At 40.1% G+C, this 25,341-nt stretch overlaps 1 protein-coding gene across 2 annotated transcripts in view; it reads left to right on the top strand.

The window, feature by feature from the left end:
- The window catches only part of CNTNAP2 (contactin associated protein 2), a 1,014,456-nt gene that overhangs the window by 970,429 nt on the left and 18,686 nt on the right, over positions 1–25,341 (top strand). For both annotated transcript variants that reach the window (XM_064419448.1, XM_064419458.1), the window contains one exon: positions 17,732–17,962. In XM_064419448.1, coding sequence (XP_064275518.1) covers positions 17,732–17,962 — 231 coding nt within the window. The remainder of the gene's footprint in view (positions 1–17,731; positions 17,963–25,341) is intronic.

Raw genomic sequence — 25,341 nt, 5'->3', positions numbered from 1 at the left:
TCAGAGGAACCAAGGTAAATAGTATCACAAAACTCTAAGGCTTGTACTGAGGCACAAGAGAACAGTTCAAATTGGAACAGGAACCATAATGTGCTTCCCTGAGTTGCTTCTTCCAACACTTAGTCTGCTGCACTTTCAAAAACTGCAGTTATTTCCATAATGTGTTTGGCTTTTGCCAACAGATGCTGATTTTTTTGCCATGCCTTTCTTGGCTTGGTTAAAGAGCTCTTTGTGCCTTCTTAGGTACTTTCTGAGCTTCTTAGCTTATTATTTAGTGGATTTTCTTCCACTAAATATATGCTTTATTGATATTGTGGATTCTAACCTAATTAATTCAACATGCCATAAAGACACATGCACCTTTCTAAAATACAATTATATAGCTTGATGAAACTTGTACTCAAAACCTGAAATTTTAATTCCATTTAAGGAAACATTTTTAGCTGATAATTTATTTGAAGATTTCCTATGTTCACTTATTTTTTTCTTTTATTTGTTACTTACAGATTTCTACAATGTTTCTTCCACTGCTTTTATGAAAAGTGGTATTTGGCCTATTATCCAATAGCTAATCATATGATTTTTTTAACCCATTTTCAGTTTTTCTGGAAGGACCTAAGGAATCTTCCAGTGGTCTGTAACTTCTCCAGTGCTTAAAGATCTGTGGAGCGCTGTAGGAAGAGTAATCTCTTCACTTTATATACCCAGGAGCTCTTAGAGGACACTAACAGATACATCCAAATAAGCATAGAAGCTTGGAATCATAGAATGGCCTGGGTTGGAAGGGATCTTAATGACCATCTAGCTTCAATGCTCCTGCCATGGACAGGGACACCTTCCACTAGACAAGGTTACTCAGACCCCCATTCAGCCTGATCCTAAACACTTCCCAAGGTGGGGCACCCACAACTTCTCTGTCAACCTGTCCCAGTGCCTCACTACCCTCATAGCAAAGAGTTCCTTTCTATATACTCAATCAAAACCTACTCTCTTTCAGTTTGAAGCCATTTCCCCTTGTCCTCTCAGCAGATGCTTTTATGAAAAGTCTTTCTCCATCTTTCTTATGGGAGGCCACAATTAGGTCACCCCAAAACCTTCTCTTTTCCAGGCTGAACAAAACCGTTTTCCTCAGCCTTTCCCAGTAGGAGAGGTGTTCCACCCCACTCATCATCTTAGTGGCCTCCTCTGGACTCACTCCAGCAGGTCCATGCTGGGGACCCCAGCTCTGGATGCAGCACTGCAGGTGGGGTCTCACAGAGAGGAGCAGAGGGGCAGAATCCCCTCCCTCACCCTTCTGGCCACGCTGCTTTGGAGGCAGCCCTGGACACCTTTGTCTCTCTGGGCTGTCAGTGCACATGGCTGGGTCATGTCCAGCCTCTCATCCAGCAGCATCCCCAGGTCCTTCTCCCCAAGGCTGCTCTCGATCTGTGCATCCCCCAGACTGTGTTGGTGTTGGGGATTGCACCAGCCCAGGTGCAGCACCTTGCCTTGGTCGTGTTCAACCCCATGAAACTCCTAAGAGCACACTTCTTGAGCTAGTCCAGGTTCCTCTGGATGCCATTCCATCCTTCAGGTGTGTCACCTGCACCACTCAGCTTGGTCATCTGCAAATTTGCTGAAGAGACACTGGATACATTCATTTATGTTATTAATGAAGATGCTAAATAGCGTCTTCAATACTGGTCCCAATAATGATCCTTGATGTGTGGTTTTGATTTTACTTGGCAAGTTTTTCTTATTAAAAGGAATTGTCACATCTTCATATGGTACAGGCATAAAGTGTGGAACCTTGTTCTTTAAGATAGAACCTGCTCTTTAACATCCACTTCCATCCACAGAATTCTTCCTGTCTCTTCTCCCTCTCTGCTGTTCATTATTTCCCTCAGCTTTGACCAGATAGCCTTTTTAAAGTACATACATCACATATTGTACATAATCAGGTTATGATTGTTGGTCCCTAGGCAACCACCATCTTCCAGGCCAGTGATTAAATCCTCTTTTCTCATCATAATGAAGTCCAAACTAATTACCTTATGTCATATTCAGTAAAATTTTTAGGGAAAAAAAAATTCAATAATCTAATGATTCTCTACTACTGGCTACACAAGATCCCAGCACAAGCGTCCTAAATTGAAGTTTCTAGGAAATGAGAATGAGGGTTTGGGGTTTTTTTTTCACACACACCAGACATGCCTATCACCCCCTTTTCATTAACTTCATTAGCAAACATGTTGGGACACCTATATTTAAGATCATGCTGGTTTAAGTTATTCAGCAACAGCAATCCACCAGTGATGTGTTTCTTCCCTACCAAGCTATCCTCAGCATTCTGTAATTAACATTCCTGTCAAGCAAATTGTCTCTCAAGAATGTAATTATGAGTGAGAAATTTCCCTTCCCACTGTTTATATCTCAGATTCTGAGCTTATGAATACAGGCAATTAAAAATTGATTCTGGCAGGGTCTTCCTTGGCTAAAGGTGGAAAAAATACCCTGCACTGAATTCTGTTCCTCTGCAGCTAAACTGCTTCTAGTACTTGGGCCAGCTCATTTAAACGTAGTCTGAACATCTCTAAATTGCAGACTGCCATGCTGAGAGGCCTTTCAGCTCACTGCTGAGTTGGGAATGCCTTCACTACCTAAGGTTGAACTACTGCTCACATAAATTGCATATTGTCTCTGCTAGAATTATTACAAATGAGCATTCACCAGTTAGAGATTCCTCATTTACTGGGTTTTTTTTAACTTTACAAAAATTAGCAGGTTCGTGCATTACTTGTGGGGTACTGAGGGAGCTCTCAGAGTTTTCTGTGAGAAATAATAAAACAGAACAGGACATTGAGTGCCTGTGCAGAGCAGGTTCCAGTTTTATTACATCAAACCTGGCTTGGTTCAGAGCAACAATAATAATGGACCTCAGTAAAACGGCAGTGACAGCTGGTTTACAGGTCTCAGACTGCACTCCCCAAAGAAATACATAGATTGCATGTACAGTCAATGCCAGTTCTGTTCAATAAAGCCCTCCATTTTTCTACATTATTGTTTAATAAATCCAAATAGGAAAAAGCCCCTCTGTCAAGCTGCTCAGAGTTTCTACTCAAGAGCTGAGCATCACGGAATTTTAAATATATGGACATGTTATGGTCATTTAGTGAGGAAAGTACCTGCTGGTGCATGTGCTGGTGTTAATGAAATGCTGTGGCAAACACTGCTCAAGACACATCCTTATGGACACAGCACAAAAGGGGTGGAACAGATCATATTGAGGAGACTCCTTTTACAAAATGCTTATGAATTATCATTCACACTTGAAACTGTGCTTTAAATGAATGTTCCACTTTTAACCCACAGGAAAAGACAGAGCCAAAAAAACCCACCAAGAATGTGTAATCAATACTGTCTCTCTGGAAATACAGAAAGAAGAAACAACTGTTTTCTTCTGGGATATATCTAAAAAAAATATTCTGTCTAAACTATTTCAGAGACGTTGGCTGTTTCTCTAGCAGTACGTAATGAATGATTCAGCCGTAGCTTTGTGAAAGTTTTGATGTTCTGAACAATAGAGAAATGTCCAGGACAGGGACAAGATACTGAAATTGAAGTTGTGAGTTAAATTGATGTGACTAATTGTGATACCATGCTAGTTGAATAAAAGCCTTAGATGTGGTCCTGCTGAAGGTTCTATTATCTTTTGTTTTACTTCTGAGATGACGACTTGCACAACTTGTAATCCAAGACTCTGGTCCTACATTTCTTCATCCTGGTTCCTCTAAGATCATTTATTCTTCCCATTTTTGGTTAAGTGCTAGTTTTTTGTGGGTTTTTTTTGGTTTTTTTGGGTGGTGGTGTTTTTTGTTTTTTTTTTTTTTTTGCTTTGCTCACTCACTTCTAGCTCCTCACTGGAGAAAAAGCTGAGCATTTTGGCCCATTTTCCCTCTGGCCAGTGCATTTTGTTGGCTGCAGTGATACTTTTGGCCTGAGTCAGTGCTGGCAGCCTCCTTCCCCTCAAGCTATGCAGCATCTGCCTCCACACTGGGTCTCACAGACAAGAACAGCAGACAGCAGTGGCCAAGCCCAGCCATTCCAAGTGAGCTGTAGCCCGAATTTTTGTTGACTCTTCAGAGTTTATGCCAATCCCAAAATTGTGTTGGCTTCTTCTGCCTTTCTCCCTCCCTCCCTCCAGCGCATGGGACCCTCTCTCCATTTGGTAGCATGAGTGATGGAGCAGGGATGGAGATAGGAAGGTGGTGGTGCATCTGGGAGAGGAGGAGAGAGCAAGGGACACTTGTGAGACCAAGTGGAGAGAAGTAAGAGGAGGCTTCATAATGTCTGTGCTAATAGCTGGTTAATAGGTGATGTCATAATCTCTGTATTAGATGGATAATATGGATAGATGAACAATAGGTGGTCTCATAATCTCTGTGTCAATAGATGGATTTTGACCCCTTCTTCTTTTTCTAGTGCCCTGTATGCAGGATGCTTAGTATCCCTTCTGCCAGCTAAAAAGAGAGCAAGAGCAGTCATCTCACTCTTCTTTAACAATAAATTAAAAGCAAAAATATTTTTTTTACCGTGTACCGTTCAAAACTTAACAAAATAATGACCTTCAGCTACATTTTCCCTATTTAACATAGCCGGCTCTTGACAGTGAGCAGCATCTTGTAGCGACACGGGCGCTCGGAGGCCCGGGACCCCCCGCCGCCCCCGCCCACTCCCCCTCTGGATCCAGTCCGTGTATTCCCGCCCGCAGCACGGGGCCGGGAGGCTGCGCTCGGCTCCGCTCCGCGTTTTCCCCAGCCCGCCCCGCAGCCGCGCCGTGCGGGGCCGGAGCCGCCGCTGCCCGCAGTGCCCGGGGCAGGGCAGGGGAGCAGCGCAGGTAGCCGGGGCGGAGCGGACGGGAGGCTTGTCCTGGGGGCGGGGGGCTCGGACACTCGTGCGCGGAGCTGGCAGCGCCTCGCAGCCGCAGGGGGCGGCGGCAGGGACGCGGTCCCGCGGAGCGAGTGCCGGGAGCCGGGAGCCGGGAGCCGGGAGCCGGGAGCCGGCTGCAGACAGGTGAGCGCACCTCTGGCGCCAGAACAAAGCTGCGAGGCGTGTCCGAGGTGCCCGTCTGGGGCTTGGGGATTCCCGACCTTGTCCTACACTCTTCGTGTCTGCCTGGGGTTCCGCTGGATCGGGGGCTGGGGGAGGAGAGAGGGGCAGCTCGAAGGGAGGAGGAAGGGCCATCTGGTTTAGATCGTCTGCTGGCGCTGCTGCTGCGATCCACCTGTAAGTTTGTTCTTATTTTTATACGATCTGGTTGTAAAAGAAGCAAGTTAATAAGCAGTCCTGTCTTAGACATGTCTGCTGTCTGACCCAGCCGATGCGACACGAAATGTTTAATCATGTACAACATTGAAGAAAATTAGGCAAATGACAGCATTTTATCAGTACAGCATCTTGAACTTAGTGTCTTATTTTAATGCATTTCTCTGCTAGAGCAAGCATAACAAGATCCTAGAATTCCAATATTTTTATATTTTATTTATTTTTATTGCAGCTTGATCAAACGTTTATATATATCCCTCTAACGAAATCAATTATATTTGGGATATGAAACACCCAAAGCTCTGCTTCAGTATTTGGGTGGGAGCACATGCTATAGCTGTTAACAAAGCCATTATACTGCAAATGGCATTGTGTCCTTAGATGCTATTCCAGCACATCATTCCATGCTTGGATGCAATGTAATAATGATGATAAAGCATATTGATAGTACACAGTTTGGTTTAGCCCACCTAGAAATGTTCAGTTTACACCATCTGATGAGTTGTTAAGATAATCACTGAGTTAGTCCGTGCGTGTTGTCTCCTCAGGGTTGTCCATCATCACTCTACACACCCAGCTCTGTCTTTTTGTCAAAAATGCCTGTTATCTTACCTGCTGAATAAGACTCTGGATGAGCAGATCATAGAAATTGAAAAAGCTGTGTACGCTGAGCATGCCTGGAATGTAATATTCTGGATGTGATTTCAAAAGCAATAATCGTCCAGTTTAACTGTACATATTCCTTACTGTTTCTCATGGAGTGAAATTTGTTGGCTGGCATTAAACTGCACCTATTTCTATCACCTCCAGTGTATTTATTGAATAAGGAAGGATTTTTGGTTTCCAGACCACAGTGTAATCCTTTTACATTTCATTCTTTATGAATCATAATTTCCACTGCCTAAAGGTGGAGAGCTTTGACACTCTTAATTGAAGTTCATTAAGGTTTCTTTTAAACCAAAGATTGGGAGCTCTCTTTCTAGTCGATATAGTTGGTCTACCCAAATTTTGATTCAGGACAGTCCTATAGTGGTGGAGGTGTGCAGTGGTTTTCTCAACCACAAGAAATTGAGACCCTCAGTGATCTTTGCCAGGCTGCAGGAGGTTATTTGTCCCAGAGTGAGGAGTTCAGCACTGGCACTCACTGGTGCAGGAAGCTGAGAAGGTCAGCAGTGTTAATGGCTTCTGAAAAGATTGGGCACATTCATGGGAGACAGTTCTGGTAACCAAGTGCAAAAGGCAAGATTCAGCCTTCTTCTGAGAAAGGTTTAAAGCCCATGTTTATGGGAAGCTGAAAAGGTGCTCTGGGAGAGGATCGTTTTACATGCCTCATGCTGTTCTACTGCTTGTGAATCGGCTAATATCAGTCACTTTCCATTTCTGAGGGGGAACAATGAACTAGATAATTCATTGATCTATTTAATGTGGCTGTTACATTTTTATGGTAATTTGTGCATCAAATTATAATACTTCACAGAAATGAATTTATTACACGTAAGCATTTCCAGCAGAGGAAATGCAAAAGTGTGTTTTATACTTGTAACAAAGAAAATAAGAATATAATAGAGATTGTTCAAATATAAATTGTTCAGCCTCAAATGTGAAGCATACAATATTGGAAAAAACCCCAACCATAGAAGAAATTGCTTCTAAGAAATTTAATTAATTCTTTTTCCCTGCACTGTCCTGTATTATTTTTTTCCTACAGTATTCTTTGAATTGTTAAAATGAGTTTCAGTACTACAGCTAAGTTGGTATTGTCTGTACAAAACCATGGATGTTTTGATCTGAGAATAATTAAATAGCTAGTAAAGAAGTAAAGCAAACAGAAGGAAAATGTAAGAAAAAATTACCTACTAAGTTATAGCATTCTTATTCTTGCTGTCATTCTGCTTTTCATTTGCTTGCTACTTTCAGGCTTTTGGTAACTGAAATAAAATTGCCACTACTTCAAAACACCTTTACTTATTCTTAATGAGGCAGTGTGTATATCTTCTGAAAAGTGTCAGTTCCAGAAAAAACTTCTATTTATATATTACATTGGATTGAAATCCAACATCATAGGTGCAATAGCAATGGATTTCTTCAAAAGTAAATAAGAAAAAATATGGAAACTGTTGAGGAAGTTTTATCTTTGTGATACTAAGATCCCTAAAAGTGGTCTCTTAACAGATTACAGATACTTTACCTTTCTAATTATTAAAAAAGAAAGCAAAAAAAAAAAACCTAAAAAACTCAACAACTTTTTTGAATATATAAGTTAATATGAGTCATAAATGATATACAAATAAAAATAATATCCTACTGAAAAAATTATTTTCTAGTTTTAGTTGCATACCATGGATCTTCAAATCTTCTTATGCTAGCATTTTTACCATCTCAAAGTGAGACTAATATAAGCAAGGGAGAATGAGGCAAGAGAGGGAATTTCAGCCTGCCCACTCTGATGACACTGCAGTTTTACTAAGATATTTGAGGCTAGTGATATAGAATGAAAAGTATATTATGAGGTCATTTGCAGGTAGTCATAGGAGAGTATCCATTAAAATGCAAAGTAATGGAAGACTGAAATTACCTAATTTTAATAAGGTTGTAAGAAAAGCACTGTATAACTAAATGCACTGGACTTTGGCCAAGACACATTACATTTGACTACAGGCTGCAAAAGACTTATTTAATTATTTGTTTACTTTCTGGCCTGAAAATAATTTTCTGTGTTGTGTTTCAGCCAGCTTCCCTAAGACGTACAAGCACATTTAGACAAATGATATGAATAAAACTATGCATATTTCTCTTGCATAGTAATGCAAAGTGTATGTGTTTTATAGGCTTCTCTAAGAGTTATGAAGGATGCTGTCAGTGTTATTTATCATGAGCATAAATTAGAATGGGTTTATAAATCCTGCTGAAATACAGGGTAGCAGCTAATTCTGAGGATGTTCTGTCTGTAATAACAACCCTTTTTTTTGTAGCACTTTCTATGATGACAAAATTATTTAGTCATTTTGTCAGTCATTTAAATTGGTTGTTTGTATTTTTTAAAGAAATTTTGTCTGTATAATTTTTTTCCTCCCCCATCATCCACTTCTCACTCTGCCTAGAGCCTGCCTACAGAAAAAAAAAGCAGATAAAAAATTTTAATTCTTTGTTGTGGATGAAACACATGGTGATGGCTGTTCTGCTGCCCTCAACCCGTGATCTGATTGCTCTTGCTTCATGTCAAAAGGATAGAGGATGAGGTAGAAAAAGAAAATTGTTCTAGAAGCAAGCTGTTGTACTTCTTACGCAGTTTTGCCTTGAGAACTGCTGATTTCTGCTGCTGGGTGGGTTACACCCATGTGTGCTGAGCGCTTTGATTCTTGATCAAAAGATTTCCATCAGCTCTCAGGAGAGTTTTTAGCCAAGGTATGTGGTGCAGCCCGAGTGAACAAGATTAGTGTTCTGTTCTATCAGCTCAGGTCATCATCTGGGTGAATAGCCTTTCCTCTTAACTCTCCCTACATTTGGAGCTCCTCCTTTAAACAAGAGCCTGAGTTTTTTGCTTCTGGTGCCCAAGGAGAATGATTAGTGCTCTAGAGGAGAATAGAATGCTACAGAAATTTATTAAATTATTATATTAGCTCTCACCATTGGTTATAAAGGGTAGTATACAGAGAGGTAACTCCTTCCACAAAACCAGTGGTAATTTTGGTCCCCTTGGCACGGAGTGGATTGTTTGCTCCCATGGAGATTCTGGCCCCAGCTGAATGCTTCACAGCAGCCATTCTTGAGTGGGAACATTTGAAAGTTTCTGCCAAATTCAAGACTTCCATATGATATCTGCATGCTGGGTATAGCTCATTGGCAACAAAGGATCTCTAGACACTTAGTATTTCTTCTCTTTTGCTCTGATTTTGCATTGTTTTATTACCCTTGGGAGAACTTTCTTTTCTATCTATGTAAATGTGCCATACAATCTTTTGTCTCCATTAGTTACCTTTCCAAAGTCATGAGAAGTTTGAGGTGTGTTTAAAAGAAAACAAATTCATTTTATTTTAATATTCAAATAGTTTTTTTTACTTAGGTCTCAAAACACCTTGAGAAAGATCTCAGCTACAGATTGGGAGTATTTCTGTGTTCTACTAAGAGGGAGAGACAGTTTGACAAGAATATCTGAAGTGGCTGAATCAAGGTCATACAGCAAGTCAGTAGCAAAATGTGGAAAAATTACTTGTTTCCTTGGGAAAAGGATATTCAGTTTTACTCTTGGCCTTGCTTTTGTGGCATTTATAATGCAATTGCAAAGAACATTGCAGCATCAGTCAATTCCCTTTTTGTTAAAAAGCAGTGTGAATTTCTTAATGATAACTGTTGCTGGCTAACACATGGCATTTTAAAATGGAAGATTTCAGGAGATCTACATCCAGTATAAAATCTTGAAACATTCAATAATTACATCATCAGTACAAAAAAGCAGGGGAAAAAAAAAACCCAGTTTGTTCTCAAACCCCTTACATTTGTGGCAATGTGAAAACAGGCTGCTGTCAAATAACATCTCCATTTCATAGCATTGCTCTCAGTGCCTTTTTTGACAGAGGAGCTGCAGTCCAGCACTAGTCTTTATTATTCCTACAATAATGGGACTCTGATAGGAGTGTATTTCATGTCAGTGATTTACTGTCTCTATTACAGCGTGACCCGAAAGCCATAACTCCTCTACCAGGGACTGGGGATTGGAAGCGTTCCAGGGCTGCAGCACAGCTTCCAGGCCAGCTCAGATTCTCTAACCCTGTGTATTTTTCATGCAGTTCGATGATTTTTAGCTTGTGCAGAAAGTATCAGAAATGTTTCATAAAGGAATGGCCTTTGTTTGGGCAATTCTAATAAAGCCACTGGTGCAACTAAAATGTGCACTGAGTTGTTACAGTCTTCATAAGTCATTTTCCTCTTGCTTGTACTGTAGGTGGAAAGGCCATTTCTTGACTGTCAGCACATGAAAGCACAATTCATATGCAACATTGTTGGTTGGCACTGCTGGGTTAATGTTAAATCCCTCAGTTTCTGGCACAGTGCTTCACAGACTGTGAATAGCATCTTCTCTGTGTGTCAGTGCATGGTCAGTGGGGTTGCTGGTCTAGATATAAACCAACTAAACAAAATTATTCCATGCAAGCCATAACATCTCATGAAAGGAAAGCAGAAGAGTTACAAGTAACATAAATTTACAAAGAAAAAGTTAAAATAGCCACAGAGGATCATGTCACAGGATAAGGCCACACTGTGAGGGAAACCTTAAGGCTCTGGAGAGCAATCAGTTGTAGACATATCTGGAGGCCTCTGACTTCAGGGTCTGATCATGACTGTATGGAGAAGGGGACAGATGTCATGCTCCAGAAGAGGGAGTAATAGGATGGCTTTCCCAACACACTGTGGGCTGGAGGCCACACACAGCTTTACTGTATTAACTTGATGGGAAGGGGTCAGGTGGGGAGACACCTGGATATCACCTGGCCCTTGTAGACCTGTGGACTAAAAAAGTCCATCTGCTGCTCAGAATTTTATTTTTTGCATAAGGAGCACTTGGTAGCCATTTGCACTTGGGTCTTGTGAAGCTCAGATGCCCATTTTCAGGGGTTGCTCACCCTTTTGTGCCCCCAGTATCCCTTGAGCATGTTCTCCATAAATGAGCATCTTGTTCCACTGGTACGAGTGTCCAGAAAGCAGTATGGACCAGTTCAGTTTTAAGTAATGAATGAAATAGAGTCCCTATTTTTTGTTTTATGCTTAGTTTGTACCACTTACTGAAATTTACTTCAGAGGCTGAAATTAAAAGCCAGGGACATTTGAGGGTCATGAAGAGTCTTTACAGTAGCTCAGCTCAGTCCCCATACATCTTGAGGTTTTACATTAAGTACAGCTCCTTAAATGTAGCTCTGAGAATTTGGCTTCTCTGCTTTGTACTGGTAGTATTTAGCATCTCTAAAATCACACATTCTCTACACAGTTAAATGGTATTAGCATGTTTTTGGGGTTTTTTATACAGAAATTGCTGCCCTTAGGACAGAGGAGATATAAACAGCCAGATAGCAAATGGATGATCCCTCTTCACATAGGAGGATATTCACCAGAAGACCCAAACAGTGTGTCAGAATGTCATTTTCCCTTTCCCTGGTGTTATCCCTCTTTTGGATGTGTAGTAACTGCTCCTGACATGGACTTTCTTAGCCCTGTGTCTTTGGTCTAGCAGGTATATGCCACCCCAGATAGGTTCTCCCAATGACTGGGATCCAAACCAATTAATTTATTCTCTTGGGATTTTTACACCATGCCAGTTTTGGCATCTGCTATAATTTGATGTTGCACTGAACAGTTCATCTGGGCTTCAAGTAAGTGAAACTAGTAATCTCTGTGGACTGTGAATTCTTGAAACCAATAGCTTTCAGCAGAGTTTAAACTGATTTCTATTATGTGGAGCCTGATGCCATAACAGAGAGATGCTTGAGATGTTGATTGAGCTGCTCTTTGGGCAGCGGGTGACATAACAAGGTATCTTTCTGAGTGCAGGGGACAAGGGGGCACATGGTACTTAATTTCTAGGAGAAAATCTATCGCTAAGGTTGACCCAAAAGCAATTAGTGGTTCATTAAATTGAATTGGTGAATTCACCTGTGCAGTCTATTAAAATATTATACAGTTTAAGTTCAATTTAGTACTGCTAGCGGAAGGGCTGTGGAGATTGATAATGGATTATCTTCTGTCTACCCACTGAGTGGATGCTTGTTCTTCAGTGAAACAGCAGAGCAGCCTGGTAGCTCAGCCAGAAATACCACCATATGGCAAAGCTGAACTTCTCCCACTGCTGATGTGGCTCCTTGCTTTCCAGAATCATTAAGCTCTTGTATTTCTGAGTGTAAATGGGCACATATAAATGAGTCATTGTCCTAAATCCAAACAGTTAGATTTTTCACCATTTTCAAAACTCAAATGATGTCTTGTGTAAATTGTGTAAGAAGTAGTCTTTTTAGCAAATTGAATTGAAAAGGGCTTTGGTTGTGCTTCTGAGACTTTACTTTGTTTAAAAGGTATCTTCTGTCAAGACCCAAATCATAGCAGTATACAGAGCTTTATTTCTCCCTACCCCCCCATGTGCTACTTTGGGCAGAGCTTTCCCACACCCAACAAAGAAAGAGCTAGATGGCTGTTACATTTACTGACAGCCTTGCTGAACAAGAACAGGTACCCTTGGTTATGCCTTGTTTCTACTTTGAAGGGCTCCATTGGAAAACTCCAAGGGAATTCATAAGAGGATATTTATTTCATACATTGTAATACATACTCACAAACTGTACTTCAAGTTCTTTTACATTTCCTTCCTAATGGAACATAATTTGCTATAAATAGATGTCTTGATCTCTATATGTCAGGAACACTGTTCAAGGTTCAGAATTTATTATAATTTTCTATACTGATATGCATTTGAGAGCCCATCAAGAAAAACAAATGCACAGATCAGATACATAACAAGGAGGTATTGAGCAAAGATGCTCAGCACATACTTTTAATAAAAACATGTTTTGTAGGTTTACTTCCCTCATGGCTGGTTCTCTCTCCTCTGTTGCTTTCCAAGGTCCATGTGTAACAGTCCAAGGCCATCTTTCCACATGTGGCACAGCAATACTGGTTTGGAATAGTACTGTGCTGGATTGCACAGCTCTGTGCTGCAGAGCCTTGTGTATGTGTGAAACATTCTAGGATCCTCACGCAGGGAACTTTACATGAACAGGAAATTGTTCTTCATCTATGCAAAACCTACTAAGAGCTGTGGGACCAAACATATCATCTTTGTTTTCTGCTACATCATGTTCTCAGTTTTTTCTTGTCTTTCTAAGTGTTGCCACAAGATTATATAAAAAATAGATGGTAGAACTAAGTGCAGCCAGACCTCTCCAGCAGTGCAGTAACTTCTTGTGCTATTAGAAGCTCTATGGCCCTTTGAGCCACTCTATAAATCTTTTAATGGGTAAGTGTGGAAAGCAGAAAAGGGAGAGAAAGTAGACAAAAAGTGTATTTGGCCATGTGTCTACTTCTGCAAGTAACTCATCAGATGCATACTGAATAGGTCAACTTGGGTAATAATCTCAATCAAAGTGTTTATTGGTTTATCTTGTAATAGTGCCTAGGCAGGAGCCACAAAGCTGCACCTACAGGAAATGTAGTAAGGGCAAAAAGGCTTAAAAACAGATAACCTAATTACACTGATTATTAGTGTTGTGTGCTACTTATACATTTGTCACTTTTGCATTGGTCTGGCCAAATGTTGTCCTCAATATAATTCATTTTTGCTTGTTTTCTTCTAGATTCATAAAATAATCCATTTCAGCATGTTGGGTGCTCATTAATGGTGCCTTGTGTCACAGATAAGTTTAGTTGGTTAGAACTGGGTGCACATAGTGCCAAGGTTGTGGGTTGATCCCCAAAAGGGTGATTTACTTAAGAGTTGGACTCAGTGATCCTTGTAGGTCTCTTCCAACTCAGAATATTCTGTGATTCTGTGAAATATGCTTGAAAATAGATGTTCTTTGCATTTTTTCACCTAGTGGATAAAGTGCTTCTTCAGTAGTGGCACATAATTTCCAAGAGAGAAATAGTATTATGTTCCTCACTATGTGGCACATTTCTGCCACAACTGTGAGAAATAAGTCCTGAAATCAAAATGAGCAACTAAGAATTAAATTCCTGTATCTTTTTACTGTTAAAGAAATAGCAAAACAGAAATAACAAGTAATTGATGTTAAAGATATCTTCAGTGAATGATAACACACAAGACATGAGGTGACATCTGTGAAATTCTTGGCATACTGTGTGCATGTTTTATAAATTTTCAAAATGTTTAATTCATGTGGGTGGGCAGTTGTGTGAATGCTTAGTGTTAAGGATTTGTACACCACAATGCATCTGTGCTGGAATGGGTTTACCTGGCTGGTCTTGTGTAATTGTGGCCTTCATCTCATGTCAGGAGGTTGTGTGATCAAGGCAGAAAATGGTTAAAACGGGTTGGAGTCAAAAAAGGGCCTTTAAGTGACTTTTTTGCAGTCTTTCATTACAGATATACCCGAGGGAAAGTTGCCAGCAGGAGATTGTTGCATCCAATCTGAAAGCAATAATATAAATGTTGTTACTGGGTAATGATAATACTGTATGCTGTAACATTTATATGACTTTCCACCAGCTTATGTGCTAAAAAATTGGAATAATGCAAAATAGTTGCATTGTACATTTCCTTTTTTTAAATAATGTCATTGTAATCTTCTTTTGATTTTCTCCCCTGTTTGTTACAGGGAGAAAATTGAATTTTAGTAATGAGAAGAAAGACATATTTCATTTTGCAATCACTGCACTCCCCAGGAATGGGTTTATTAGGCTCAAATGCACAGGGAAACAAAGTGTAATGGCCTAACATCAGAGGGTATCAGTGTGCTGAGCCCCAAGGGACATGCAGGGGCGGGAACATGTTCACAGTCATGGAAGCTGATCTATACTGTTCTAGCACTGGTGAGATGTTAGCTGGCAGGAAATTTGCATGGGATGATCTTCACAGCCATCACTTGTGGAATGTTTTAAACAAAAAATGTGGGTCTTTAGCAAGATGCCTTGTTAGGTTGGGGAGTTTTGTTGTTGTTTTTTAAATTCTTTCAGTACCTAGTATCCATCACTTATTTATGGAGTTAGAGAAGTGTGGCGCTGAAGTTGTTAAATTAGCAGAGTCATATTCATGGATCTTTGTTCTTGTCAGTCAAGACTGTGTGTGGGAGCTATTAGCTTCTGCATGAAGCTCCACAGAACAGATAAAATGAGTGAAATCACTAAACTGTTAACAAAAGTGGTTACAGTGTTTGAAGAGTCTTGTAATTGTTTCTTAGATTACTTTAGATTACAAGGATTACTCAAAAATGCAGCTCTTCACTGAATATGTCATGAATATTTTATTGAAGTAAGAGAGAGTGAATATTGTGGTCAGAAAGGAACTTTGTCTGAGTGATGTGGTCTGCAGGTAGCATTCAAATGCATGAAGTGGCTTTTGTACAGCTTTTCTACTAACTATGGAAAACGTACATGCATGGGGTGAGATTTTTTACTTACAATCAAATTTTTGAAGGAGATGTTGCTAATGGTTTGGTCAAACTACTTTTTCAAAGGAGAGCTAGATGTGACTAAGACAATTATTGTAAGCATTTAAGTTAGTCCTTGTCTGAGTCCTGAGGATGTGTCTACTTTGTCAGAGATGACAGTCCCTGCTTGCTGCCAGCTCGTGAAATGTGTATCATTAGTACAGGCTGGATAAGCACTAGCAAAGAAAAGACATTCTCAAGTGAAAAAGAGAAGGGAAAATACAGGTACTAAAAAATCCATTCCTGTATAGTGGATTGTATAATGATTTAATGCAAGTAATTTTCACATCTTTGTTGTGTGCCCGTGTGCTAGGTATGAGGGGTATTTAAACGTTGCATGTTTATCATTCCCACATTATTGCAAAGACAGAAAAGATAGCTTAGTTCCATGTAAATACCAAGAAGTTGTTTCAGTCATGCTCTATATTTGACCCTTTTCTACCAGTTTTCTCACACGACATGCTTAGTGTGTAAACCCCAAAAATTAAATGGTTTGTCTGGTTTGTAGCCTTGGAACTCCATGTATGTGTCCCTGATGCCAAGCCCTCAGTATGGGGAGGAATATAGCACTGATATATATATCATGCTAGTTTTTAAAGACACTGAACAGCTTAGACCTCATATAATTGTTCCTGATATGGTTAGAACTGAAAACAGACATTTCCAAAAGATTAGTAATGCATTTTCTAATAATTTTAGGGTTTTTTTTCTTTTTGTGTAACAAAATTCAAACCCAGATGTAGTTTGGTTCCCAGTTTTACCCCAAACTCTTAAAATAAACCCCTTTCCTACTTCCTCGTCAAACCTCTCAGAAGCTTTTCTTCCCCACCTCTGCCTTCCTTCCTTTATTTTTTATGACACAATCTTGTAATTTATGGGCATTTTTTGTCTACAAAAAACAAATTTTTCAGTGCTTATCATTGTTCCTATCTGAAAAGGTTGCCTTTGAATAACGTGGTGCTTTGAATAACGTAGGTGCTGCTCCTTCTTTTCTGTCCCCCCTGTCCCTCTACTTCTTTGCTCACCTCAGTATGACTTTTTACACTGATTTCAAGGGCCAAGCATTAACCTAATGACCCAGGGAAAGGTGGTTGGAAGTGTCCTCGTGCCTCTGAAGCAAGAGTCCCTCACACAGCATAAGCATGATGCTTCCATGTGTTTTCATTCACTCTGCACTACCACAGAAGAAAGGAAGGCAAATTCCCTACTGTCCTGTAAATATTATATTAGACACTGCAGAGAGGCTTTGAAATGTTAATACCCCTCTAATGCAGACAGCTGACAGAGGGGGACAGTTTTGATTTGGTTGTGACTCAGGCTGTTCCAACAGGTCCCAGCAGAATTCAAACAGCTGGGAGCAGACACCAGTTTCCTGGGGAGTAAAGGCATTTTACATGTTTTTGGGGTCATCTTAGCTGGTGCTTAAGAAGAGAGAAAGCTACCTAGGGGGCAACTTTGAGGGACAACATCTGTTTTAGAAAAGTGGTGGCAGAGCCCTCTGTTCAGCTCATGGATACCAGCTGCCAGCTTATCTGTCAGCCCACAGCAGTAAAGTGACTGTCAGCAGCGTCTCAGCTCCCTCAGCCCTCAGCAGGGCTGGATGAGGTCCTGCTCCCTCTCAGCACTGCAGAGGAATAAAGAAGGAGACTGGAGATGGATGGTTTTCCACCTCAGGCCACAGGAACACGTGGCTTGCTGGTGAAGGGAAGTTTGGCTCCCTGGTGAAGGAATGCTTGGCTCCTAGGAGAAGGGACCCAGGAGGTCCCTTCACCTTTGGTCTCCTGGTGAAGGGACACTTGGTGTCCTCATGATGAGACAGGAGAGGGAAAGGAGTGACCATAAGTGGTCCAGGCCGCCCCAGGAGAACCAAGAGGGCAATAGGCCAGAGCTAAGGAAGGGGCATCTCTCACAGCAGTTGCTTCAGCTGGGAGCAGAGACCCTGGCCAAGACTGTCCTTCTGCCTTCTCTTCCAATACTCTTCTCAGAATTTTTTCCTGGCCTTTTGTTCTTTGATGACTCCTTCACTGACTCCTTCATGCCAGCCTTTCATTTTAATGATAGCATAGCAGTGAAACCGAGTCATGTTAAGGCCTGAAGGTTTCCAGCTTTAATCTGTAATGAAATGTAAAGAAACCTGTCAGGGTCTGATATAATCTCAGTCTCCTTCAGAGAGGGACTTGGGAACTGAGCTCTGGGAATCAGTGTGTTCAGACCAATTGTGCTTTCCAAAGCAATGAATTGTTTTGATTAATTTTTTTCCCCTCTTCCATTTCCCATAGAAATTGGGAAGATTGACCAAGATATATATAAATACAACACCCCAGGATTCACTGGCTGCCTATCGAGAGTCCAGTTCAACCAGATTGCTCCACTCAAAGCAGCTCTGAGACCTACAAACGCCTCCTCCCACGTCCACATCCAAGGAGAACTGGTGGAATCCAACTGCGGAGCGTCTCCACTCACCATCCCACCAATGTCGGCCGCTACCGACCCCTGGCACTTAGACTCAGGTAAGGTGGCATTCATGTCACATTAACTCAGTGGAGCAGTTCAGAGAAGAAACCTGTCTGCCTTCCTCTGTAAAGAAAAGCAAAAATTAGAGCTAAATGCTTGATAGATGACTCTAGGGCTGTAATCACAGTAGGAAATGCAAAACTGGAATGACAGAGATTTGCCCCCACTTTTAAACACAGTTACAGAGGAGGGTTTTTTTCTTCTTATTTTTTTCTTTTTCTTTTAAAAATATTATGCTTTATTTTTCTTTTCTGTAATTCTTAGGTTATTTAAATGTTGGCTTTTGACCTAACTGATGTGATAGCACTTTCTGTGTAGTCAGCGAAAAAGCTTCAAGTACATATAAATAAAGTACAGTAGCATTTCTTATACTGTATTCCTAATAAGTGAGTATATTTCAGTGAGCTTCATACAAAAAAAAAAAAAAAAAAGAAAGAAAGAAAAGTAAATCTAATTTTAGGCATAAATGCATTTATGTAAAGTGCTGATTTTGTTTTCTGGAATGTCTACTTTCCGTATGCCGTGTTTAATAGAAAATCCCATTAGTTATGGTGGCACTCATCTTCTGCTGAAAATGCTGGAAACAACGCAATTTGCAGATCCCGTCAATCTAACCCTGCTTTGTGACTGACAGGCCCTGAAAATATACATTGTGGCTAACTTTAGAGGATTTTTTCTCTCTTTTGCTTCTTGAGAATCAGGTTACCTGTAGATTTATAAGGTCAGGCATACATTGATGCTTCCCTTGCATTTTGTCCTCGTTCTGATTTCAATTGTAGAGTGTAAATTAGAACCTGTCCTGGCAAATTTGTTGTTTGAAGTGGTATAAAATTAAAATGCTAGAGGAAAAACTTGATTTTGATAATGATTAGTTTTTGAGCTTGGGCATGTATCCATATGCCAGTTTTTAAATGAGAGGAAGCAGGTATATATGTCTTTCTCAGAAGTACATGTCAAAGTTGTACCTTTGAGGTTTGTTTTTTTGTGGGTGGTTGGTTGGTTGGTTTGGTTTGTTGTTGCGTAAGACTTTTTTCCTTGCAGCGTCAAGGAACTCCTTACAGCATTTCCTTTCATCTCTTCTTCAACAGAGAAGTAGGGCAGTTGTTTCTAAGGAGAGACAGAGCTCCTTGTAGACCTGAGGATCCCACACATTAATAAGTAGTATCACTCTTTACAACCTGCCATTCCCTCCTTGCTGCCATGCTGTGCCACTGTAAGATTTCAGTGTCTCCTCCCCACTTATAACATGCACTTTTCTACCTGAATTTTTTTCATCATAAATTAGTAGTCCCTTCCTTCTCTGAAATTATTAGACCTGTTTGTACCTGAAGGCTATGGTGTGTACTCCTCTGTCTACACAAACACATTTTCTGAAGGATTCCTCACTGGCTCACGTCTTTAAAAAGTGTGCCATAAACTCCTTGAGGATGTGCTGCTGCTGTGAATCATGTGCATCTAATGGGCTTTGGTTGTTAATTTTTGTTGGTTACTTTTCTTTCCACTTCATTTCAGTGCAAGCTAGCAAAAGACTATGGTGGGATTTACTCAGGATATTTGCACAGTTCGTAATAGCTCCTGCAGTTCAAAGAAAGAGGTCCTGTTTGTCCTTGGCTCAAGCGATTATGCTTGACCCTGTGTTGGCTCAATCTCATTTTGTAAACTTTGTTGACTTGACAGATTACAATTTACACTTTTTCTTCTGGATAAATTGTAGTACTTGGACACAGAGACAGTGTGAAGGATGTCAGGAAACATGCACCATGCCAGTAGGTTGGTTCAAGCTGTCTGTTAACTTCTGTCAGTAAAAAATAGATTTAATTGCCATAGCCAGACTTAACTGTTTCAAGTCATGGGCAGACAAAGCTCAAGAAACCCAGCTTCACTTTCAGTAATTATTAGGTTTCGGAAGACTGGGAGCTAGGAATCCCTTGTCTTGTCCTCTCTAGTGATCCACAGCAGCAGAGGAAGAAGACTTGTAGTGAGGGACTGCAAAGAAAGCAACAATGTCAGGTGAGTTATGATGGTAGAAGTAAATTTCACAGCAAAGGAGTGACATTTCACTGGTTCAGGAGTAAAAGGATATTCAGGTGTTAGTGAGCAATGTCTGGCTTCTACTGTGGGTGGCATTTCCATGATACAAAGAGGAGGTATCTCAGCAACGCATTTACCAATATCAGTAAAAACAACCAAGTCTTTGTGAAAGTATCAGGGGTGATCTAACACAGATAGTTCAGTCACAGGAAAAATGTATTCTGTAGACTGTGTAACCTTGAGTCATCAAAGTCATAGCCTGTCAGTCATCAAAATTATTTTCATCTAAATTAAAATGCTTGGGTTTAGTGCCACTTTGCATTAGTAAATTGGCAGTTTCCACTGAGGATTTTTTGTGTTTTCCAAACCTTACTTAAGACTTTCTAACACAAATCATGTTGAGAGAGAAAATTGAGGAATCAGAGGCATAAGTTATTGGCTCCAGAACTGTAATAGTCTCTGTGAATTTACTCTTTTACTAAACTGGCTAGATGGACAAAGACAAAAAGCAACTTTGAAATTCACTAGAAGGACTTGTAGTGATATTGAAGCAAAAGCCACTCACACTATGTCAAAAAGAAATGGCTGCAAATAACATGGCTTTGAAAGCAGCAACTACTATGTGCAGCGTTTCTCATCTCCAATATGTTTTTATCTGTAATTTTTAGTGTTATGTTACCTATTTAATTTTAAATAATTCTTAACAAAACATGAGAGCTGAGGATGGATGTTTCATAGTGAAAACAAAACAGCCAGGAAAAAATTTGTGGGAAGAATCATATGGTTTAAATTTCATTTAGTGGCATAGTCTGAACTCATCCTGACTCATATTTTGAGTTAAGCTTAGGTTTATTGTTTTGTTTCTCAAATATTGTGGGATTGAACTTTGAGAATTGAAAAATGTTGTAGGAGGGAATCAAAGATAAGTGTCTAAATAGAACAGATACACCAGATGACAAATGTAATGATCCTTTCACCTCTCAACTACAGTGCTGGATGAGATTTTGCAGATAATTACTAGAAGTTAAGCAGGTTCTGCCTGATGGGTGACCTACATGAAATGTTTTCTTTAAACTCTTCTCTGTAGTTACTGCATGAACATCTCCTGCTAGCTGCAAAACATTTTGGATGCCCTAATAGAGAGGCTAAAGGGAAAATCATAATGACATGCATCAGTCAGTTGGCAGTTAACCTCTAAAAATTAGTTCAGGGATTTATCAATAAGGAGCCCTGTTGATTTTCTCCCCTGAAAAATGAGCTGTACAGTTTGTCAACTCAGTCTTGCACTTTCTGTTAGCCTTGAATACGCATGTATTTCACATTTACAATATTAGATCTTTTTAAATTCCTTTGCTAGCCACCTCCCCACCTCTGGCTGGCATTTTGCCATGCTCCTGAGACATTATCTTAAACCATGATCTTGTTCAGCTTGTGAGTATTCTCACAATGCATAGTCTTTTTCTGTTGCTATGGTGATCCTTTCTTGGTGGTGATGAAGCACAGGATTTCAACAAGTCATTCTTTTCTGGAACGTGACTTTCTGGCAATTTGAAAGTAAAAGGTCAACAACGACATCCAAGCAGATCGTCAATATAGTTCACTTGCTGTGTTTTCCTCCCATCAGTATTATCTCAGTTCATGTCAGACAATCCAATTTGCCTTGGTTACATCAATAGGAGTGTAGAAAAGAGGCTAAAAAGAGGCTGATCAATGAACATATCTACCTTTATATATTGTCCAAACCATTGAATTTCCTGTCTGGCATACAATTCAAAACAAAAGTTTTAATTTCTATAGCCTTTAACTGTACTGGTGTGCATTTTAATATCTATTATTGCTGCACTGGTGAAAAAAAAAGCTAATTGCAAGGGGTTTTTAATATCTCTCAGTTCAAATGGCTAAGATATAGGTGAATGATAGCTGACACCTTGGTCGTTGTAGAGGAGCAAAAAAAAAGAGCCCAAACACTATTATTTTTGTAGTAAAAAAATTTCACACTTCAAATGCCTTGTTAAAATTAGAAGTTGCGTATTATTGTTGTGCTATTGTTCAGTGTGTGGGTGCTTTTATCTAAGGTTCTGCTGATTACTAATGAAATTTCACCTCCTAAGTTTTCTTATTTATATAAATAAAGCATGAAAGAAACCTATTACATGGATATACCTCTCTGTTTTACATAAAATGTGCTGCAGCTTGCATTTAGTAAAAGCAGGATATCCAGAAAGGCAAGGTACACACAATAGTTAGCAAATTATGCTTTAGCAGCCCGAAGTTGTCCTAGCACTCTGTAGCTGCAAGATACGTTTACTCTGAGTGTGAACAGAATGGCATCTAGAGTATTTAACATGGGATTTAGTTAAACCTATATTAGCTTCAACATATTACAAATTAAATGGAACAGGATTAAATGCTACATCTGCAACATTCTTCAAGTGGCATGACTTTTTTCTGACTGTGTATATTTAAACCCTAAATGCTTTTTATTTTTTTATAATAGTTGAAAGGTCTTGCCTTTTATAAATCAACAGCTTGCTTTGATACCTATATTGAGCATGTCCTGCAAAATCATGTACCACTGTTATCGATATTAAAACAACTGCTTGCAGGATTCTCTCTCTTTTTGTTATGAATTCATCCCTCTTCCTTTAAGAAGTGATGGCAGGAGAAGGGAGCAACAGCACTGAGCACTGACCATACATCCAAGCTCCAAGCTCGCCTATTTGGCCAGCTAATTTCTTTGCAAAGTGAAAGAGAGCAGCCAATTTCTGCACTCAGAGGAAGTGTGACTCATATTACTGGTGGCAGTGCTGAAGGTCACCTTCCAGATTCAGACACTGTGGGTTGAGTCACATCTCTTCCCCTGACCACTGGTACCACATCTCAGAGAGCAGAGCAGCAGCACCTGAGGAGAAGCTAGGTCAGATGTGTGCTGGTGTGGATGTGGCTAGGAAGATGGAAAATAGCTTTTGCCCTTGTCAGGGGCTTGTTACAAATGACACAGTGGGAAGGAAGAATCAATGAGTGACAGTGCAGCCCTCAAAGTGGTCTTTGGTAACAAACACATGAACTTCTTGAACACAAACACGTCACTCTTCTCCTGGCCACAGACATTGAAAGAGTCCTATATACATCAGTGAGTTCAAGAGCGTGAGCATTTAAGTTAGTGGCATGTGACATGTTACATGTGACATAAAGTTAGTTGACATGTGACAAAGTGCTCATTCTCTCTTTTAGGGGATGGCAAGAGAGCAGGGTCACTTCCCTAGGCTTCCTGCAAGGGCATGCAGGTCCAGGCAGGGGCACAGAGGAGCTTCACCAACTTTTGTTCATGATGCAGCCTTACACATCTAAATTTGATCTTCTAGTGTTAGCAAAATTAGAAATAGATATGAAGGCATTTGCTCCTCCTTTTTCAAGCATAGCAAACCTGTACTGCAATCAGAGAATTATGCCAAATTCTCTCTTCAGGGTTACTGATTAGTCACAGTGGTTTGTTTGGTTTTGTTTTTTTTAATTAACATGGCATGTAAACACTGGGAGTCTGTTTGTCTGCCAGTAAGGTAGCTTGATATTTATACTCTTTATATAAGAGACTGAAGATGCACTTGCAACCTGCCCTGTGGGTCAGCAGGTTCTTCCACTGCCAGTCTAGTGCATTTCTGTGATTGTTTACTCTATTGAGAGTGACCAGCATTCATCCCCCATGCTCCCAAAATAAATATTGTCTCAGAAGTCCATGCTCTTGACCTGAGTTGTTTTCAAACAAGAAGGTAGCACTTTTTGTCAGTCAGGAGGGATTAAGTCTAGCAGAAACTCACAGCTCAGTTTCTAAGCACCAAGTGTTTCCTGCAGACAAGAGGGTAAGTGGTGAACATTTAAATGCAAGAGTTTCTATTTTTCTCCTGCCCATCAAACAGCTAACTAGGAAGAGCATCTGTCTGAAATTTGGCACAATCATTGCTTCATCCTTAAAGGGTTTAATTATGGTGCTTGAATTACTGCAAATCTCTCTATTGATTTGGAATAAAAGTGCCTCCCTCAGTCTCATGTAGCTCCTTCACACAATTATGCATCGCTTTCTCTTAACTTTAAGACTATATAATTTCTGTGTGGGATTTCTGACACTCTGTCTAGTGTATCAGACAGCTGGCAGACTGCCAAGCTTGTAAATTCTTCTGGCATTCGTTGACAGACCAGTATTGTAGCTGTTTCGTAAGCAGTGATTTGAATGTTAATGCTGCTACCTAATGTCAAGAGAAGGTGCTAGTACTAAAAAGAGAGTCTTTTCCACCCTTTGCAAAGACTTTATTTTTTACACAAGTACTAATCTCAACCATAGAGATAGCATACATTAGGGGGGAAATGGAGTAGAGAAGGAAACATTTAGAGGCCTGAGCACTTCATATAACTTTCTTTTTCCTTTCCTCAGGCAGAAACACACTTACTTCCTGTGTAAGAGGTTATTCTAGATTACAGTCAGGTCATTACAGCTATTAAAGAGGTTCTTAGGTTTAAACTCTCCAATCTGACCCATTTCTTGTCCCCAGTCAGAGTCTTTCTCTTTTTTCCTCCTTTTTTGTAGCTGTCATAAGTTTACAGATTTGTTTGGTATTTTTGCTCATTGAGGTGGATTTTCTGCTTTAGGGAGGGATGGAAGGGGTGTTTCTTTCACATATTCTCTCTGGGTCCATTGTCAGTGATAAGCTATATACAGCCAGGCTTTGACCAGCATTAACTCCACTATTCCTTTGAGAGCACCAAAGCGCTTCATCTTCTACATTAATTATAAAAGGAAGTATTTGTGAACCTTTCTTAACAGGTGAAATGTAAGCACTGCTCATAAAATTTTCATGGAAGTGATAGCTTAGGCCAGCATGATTCTTGTCTGGAGTCATAGTGAGACTTAGTGTCAAACAGATGTTGCTACCAGGAATTAAAAGATAGATGAGTTTAGGTCTTTGATGGATAAGGGTGCTCTAATGTGCTGCAAATCAATTGGAAATCTGGCAGAGCAAATGTTCAAAATACTAACCCTGAGATCCAACTTGCTGAAGTTCAGCTGCAGATAAAATCAAAAAGTGATGTTAAATGTCTGTTCTCCTTTTTAAATGAATAAAATTCTGTAGTTTACAGCTACCAGATATTAGTATTATGAAGTGTCTTGTCTTACCACTAATTTGTACAATTACTTGTGTGTGTGCCAAAGAAGGTGTGAAACAATCATACAAAAGGGAGAGCAAGGGATAATCACCTAACCCATCCCAACAGACAGTGCAGGAATGTTTTCCATTTTGTGTTTCATCCAGGACTGACTGGGGGAGTTCAAGATGCGGGGATGGATCTC

This window comes from Passer domesticus, chromosome 1 (genome assembly GCF_036417665.1).
Source record: "Passer domesticus isolate bPasDom1 chromosome 1, bPasDom1.hap1, whole genome shotgun sequence".
Classification (NCBI taxonomy): domain Eukaryota; kingdom Metazoa; phylum Chordata; class Aves; order Passeriformes; family Passeridae; genus Passer; species Passer domesticus.
Note: the sequence above shows the minus strand (reverse complement) of the source record. Positions and strands in the feature narration are given on the sequence as shown.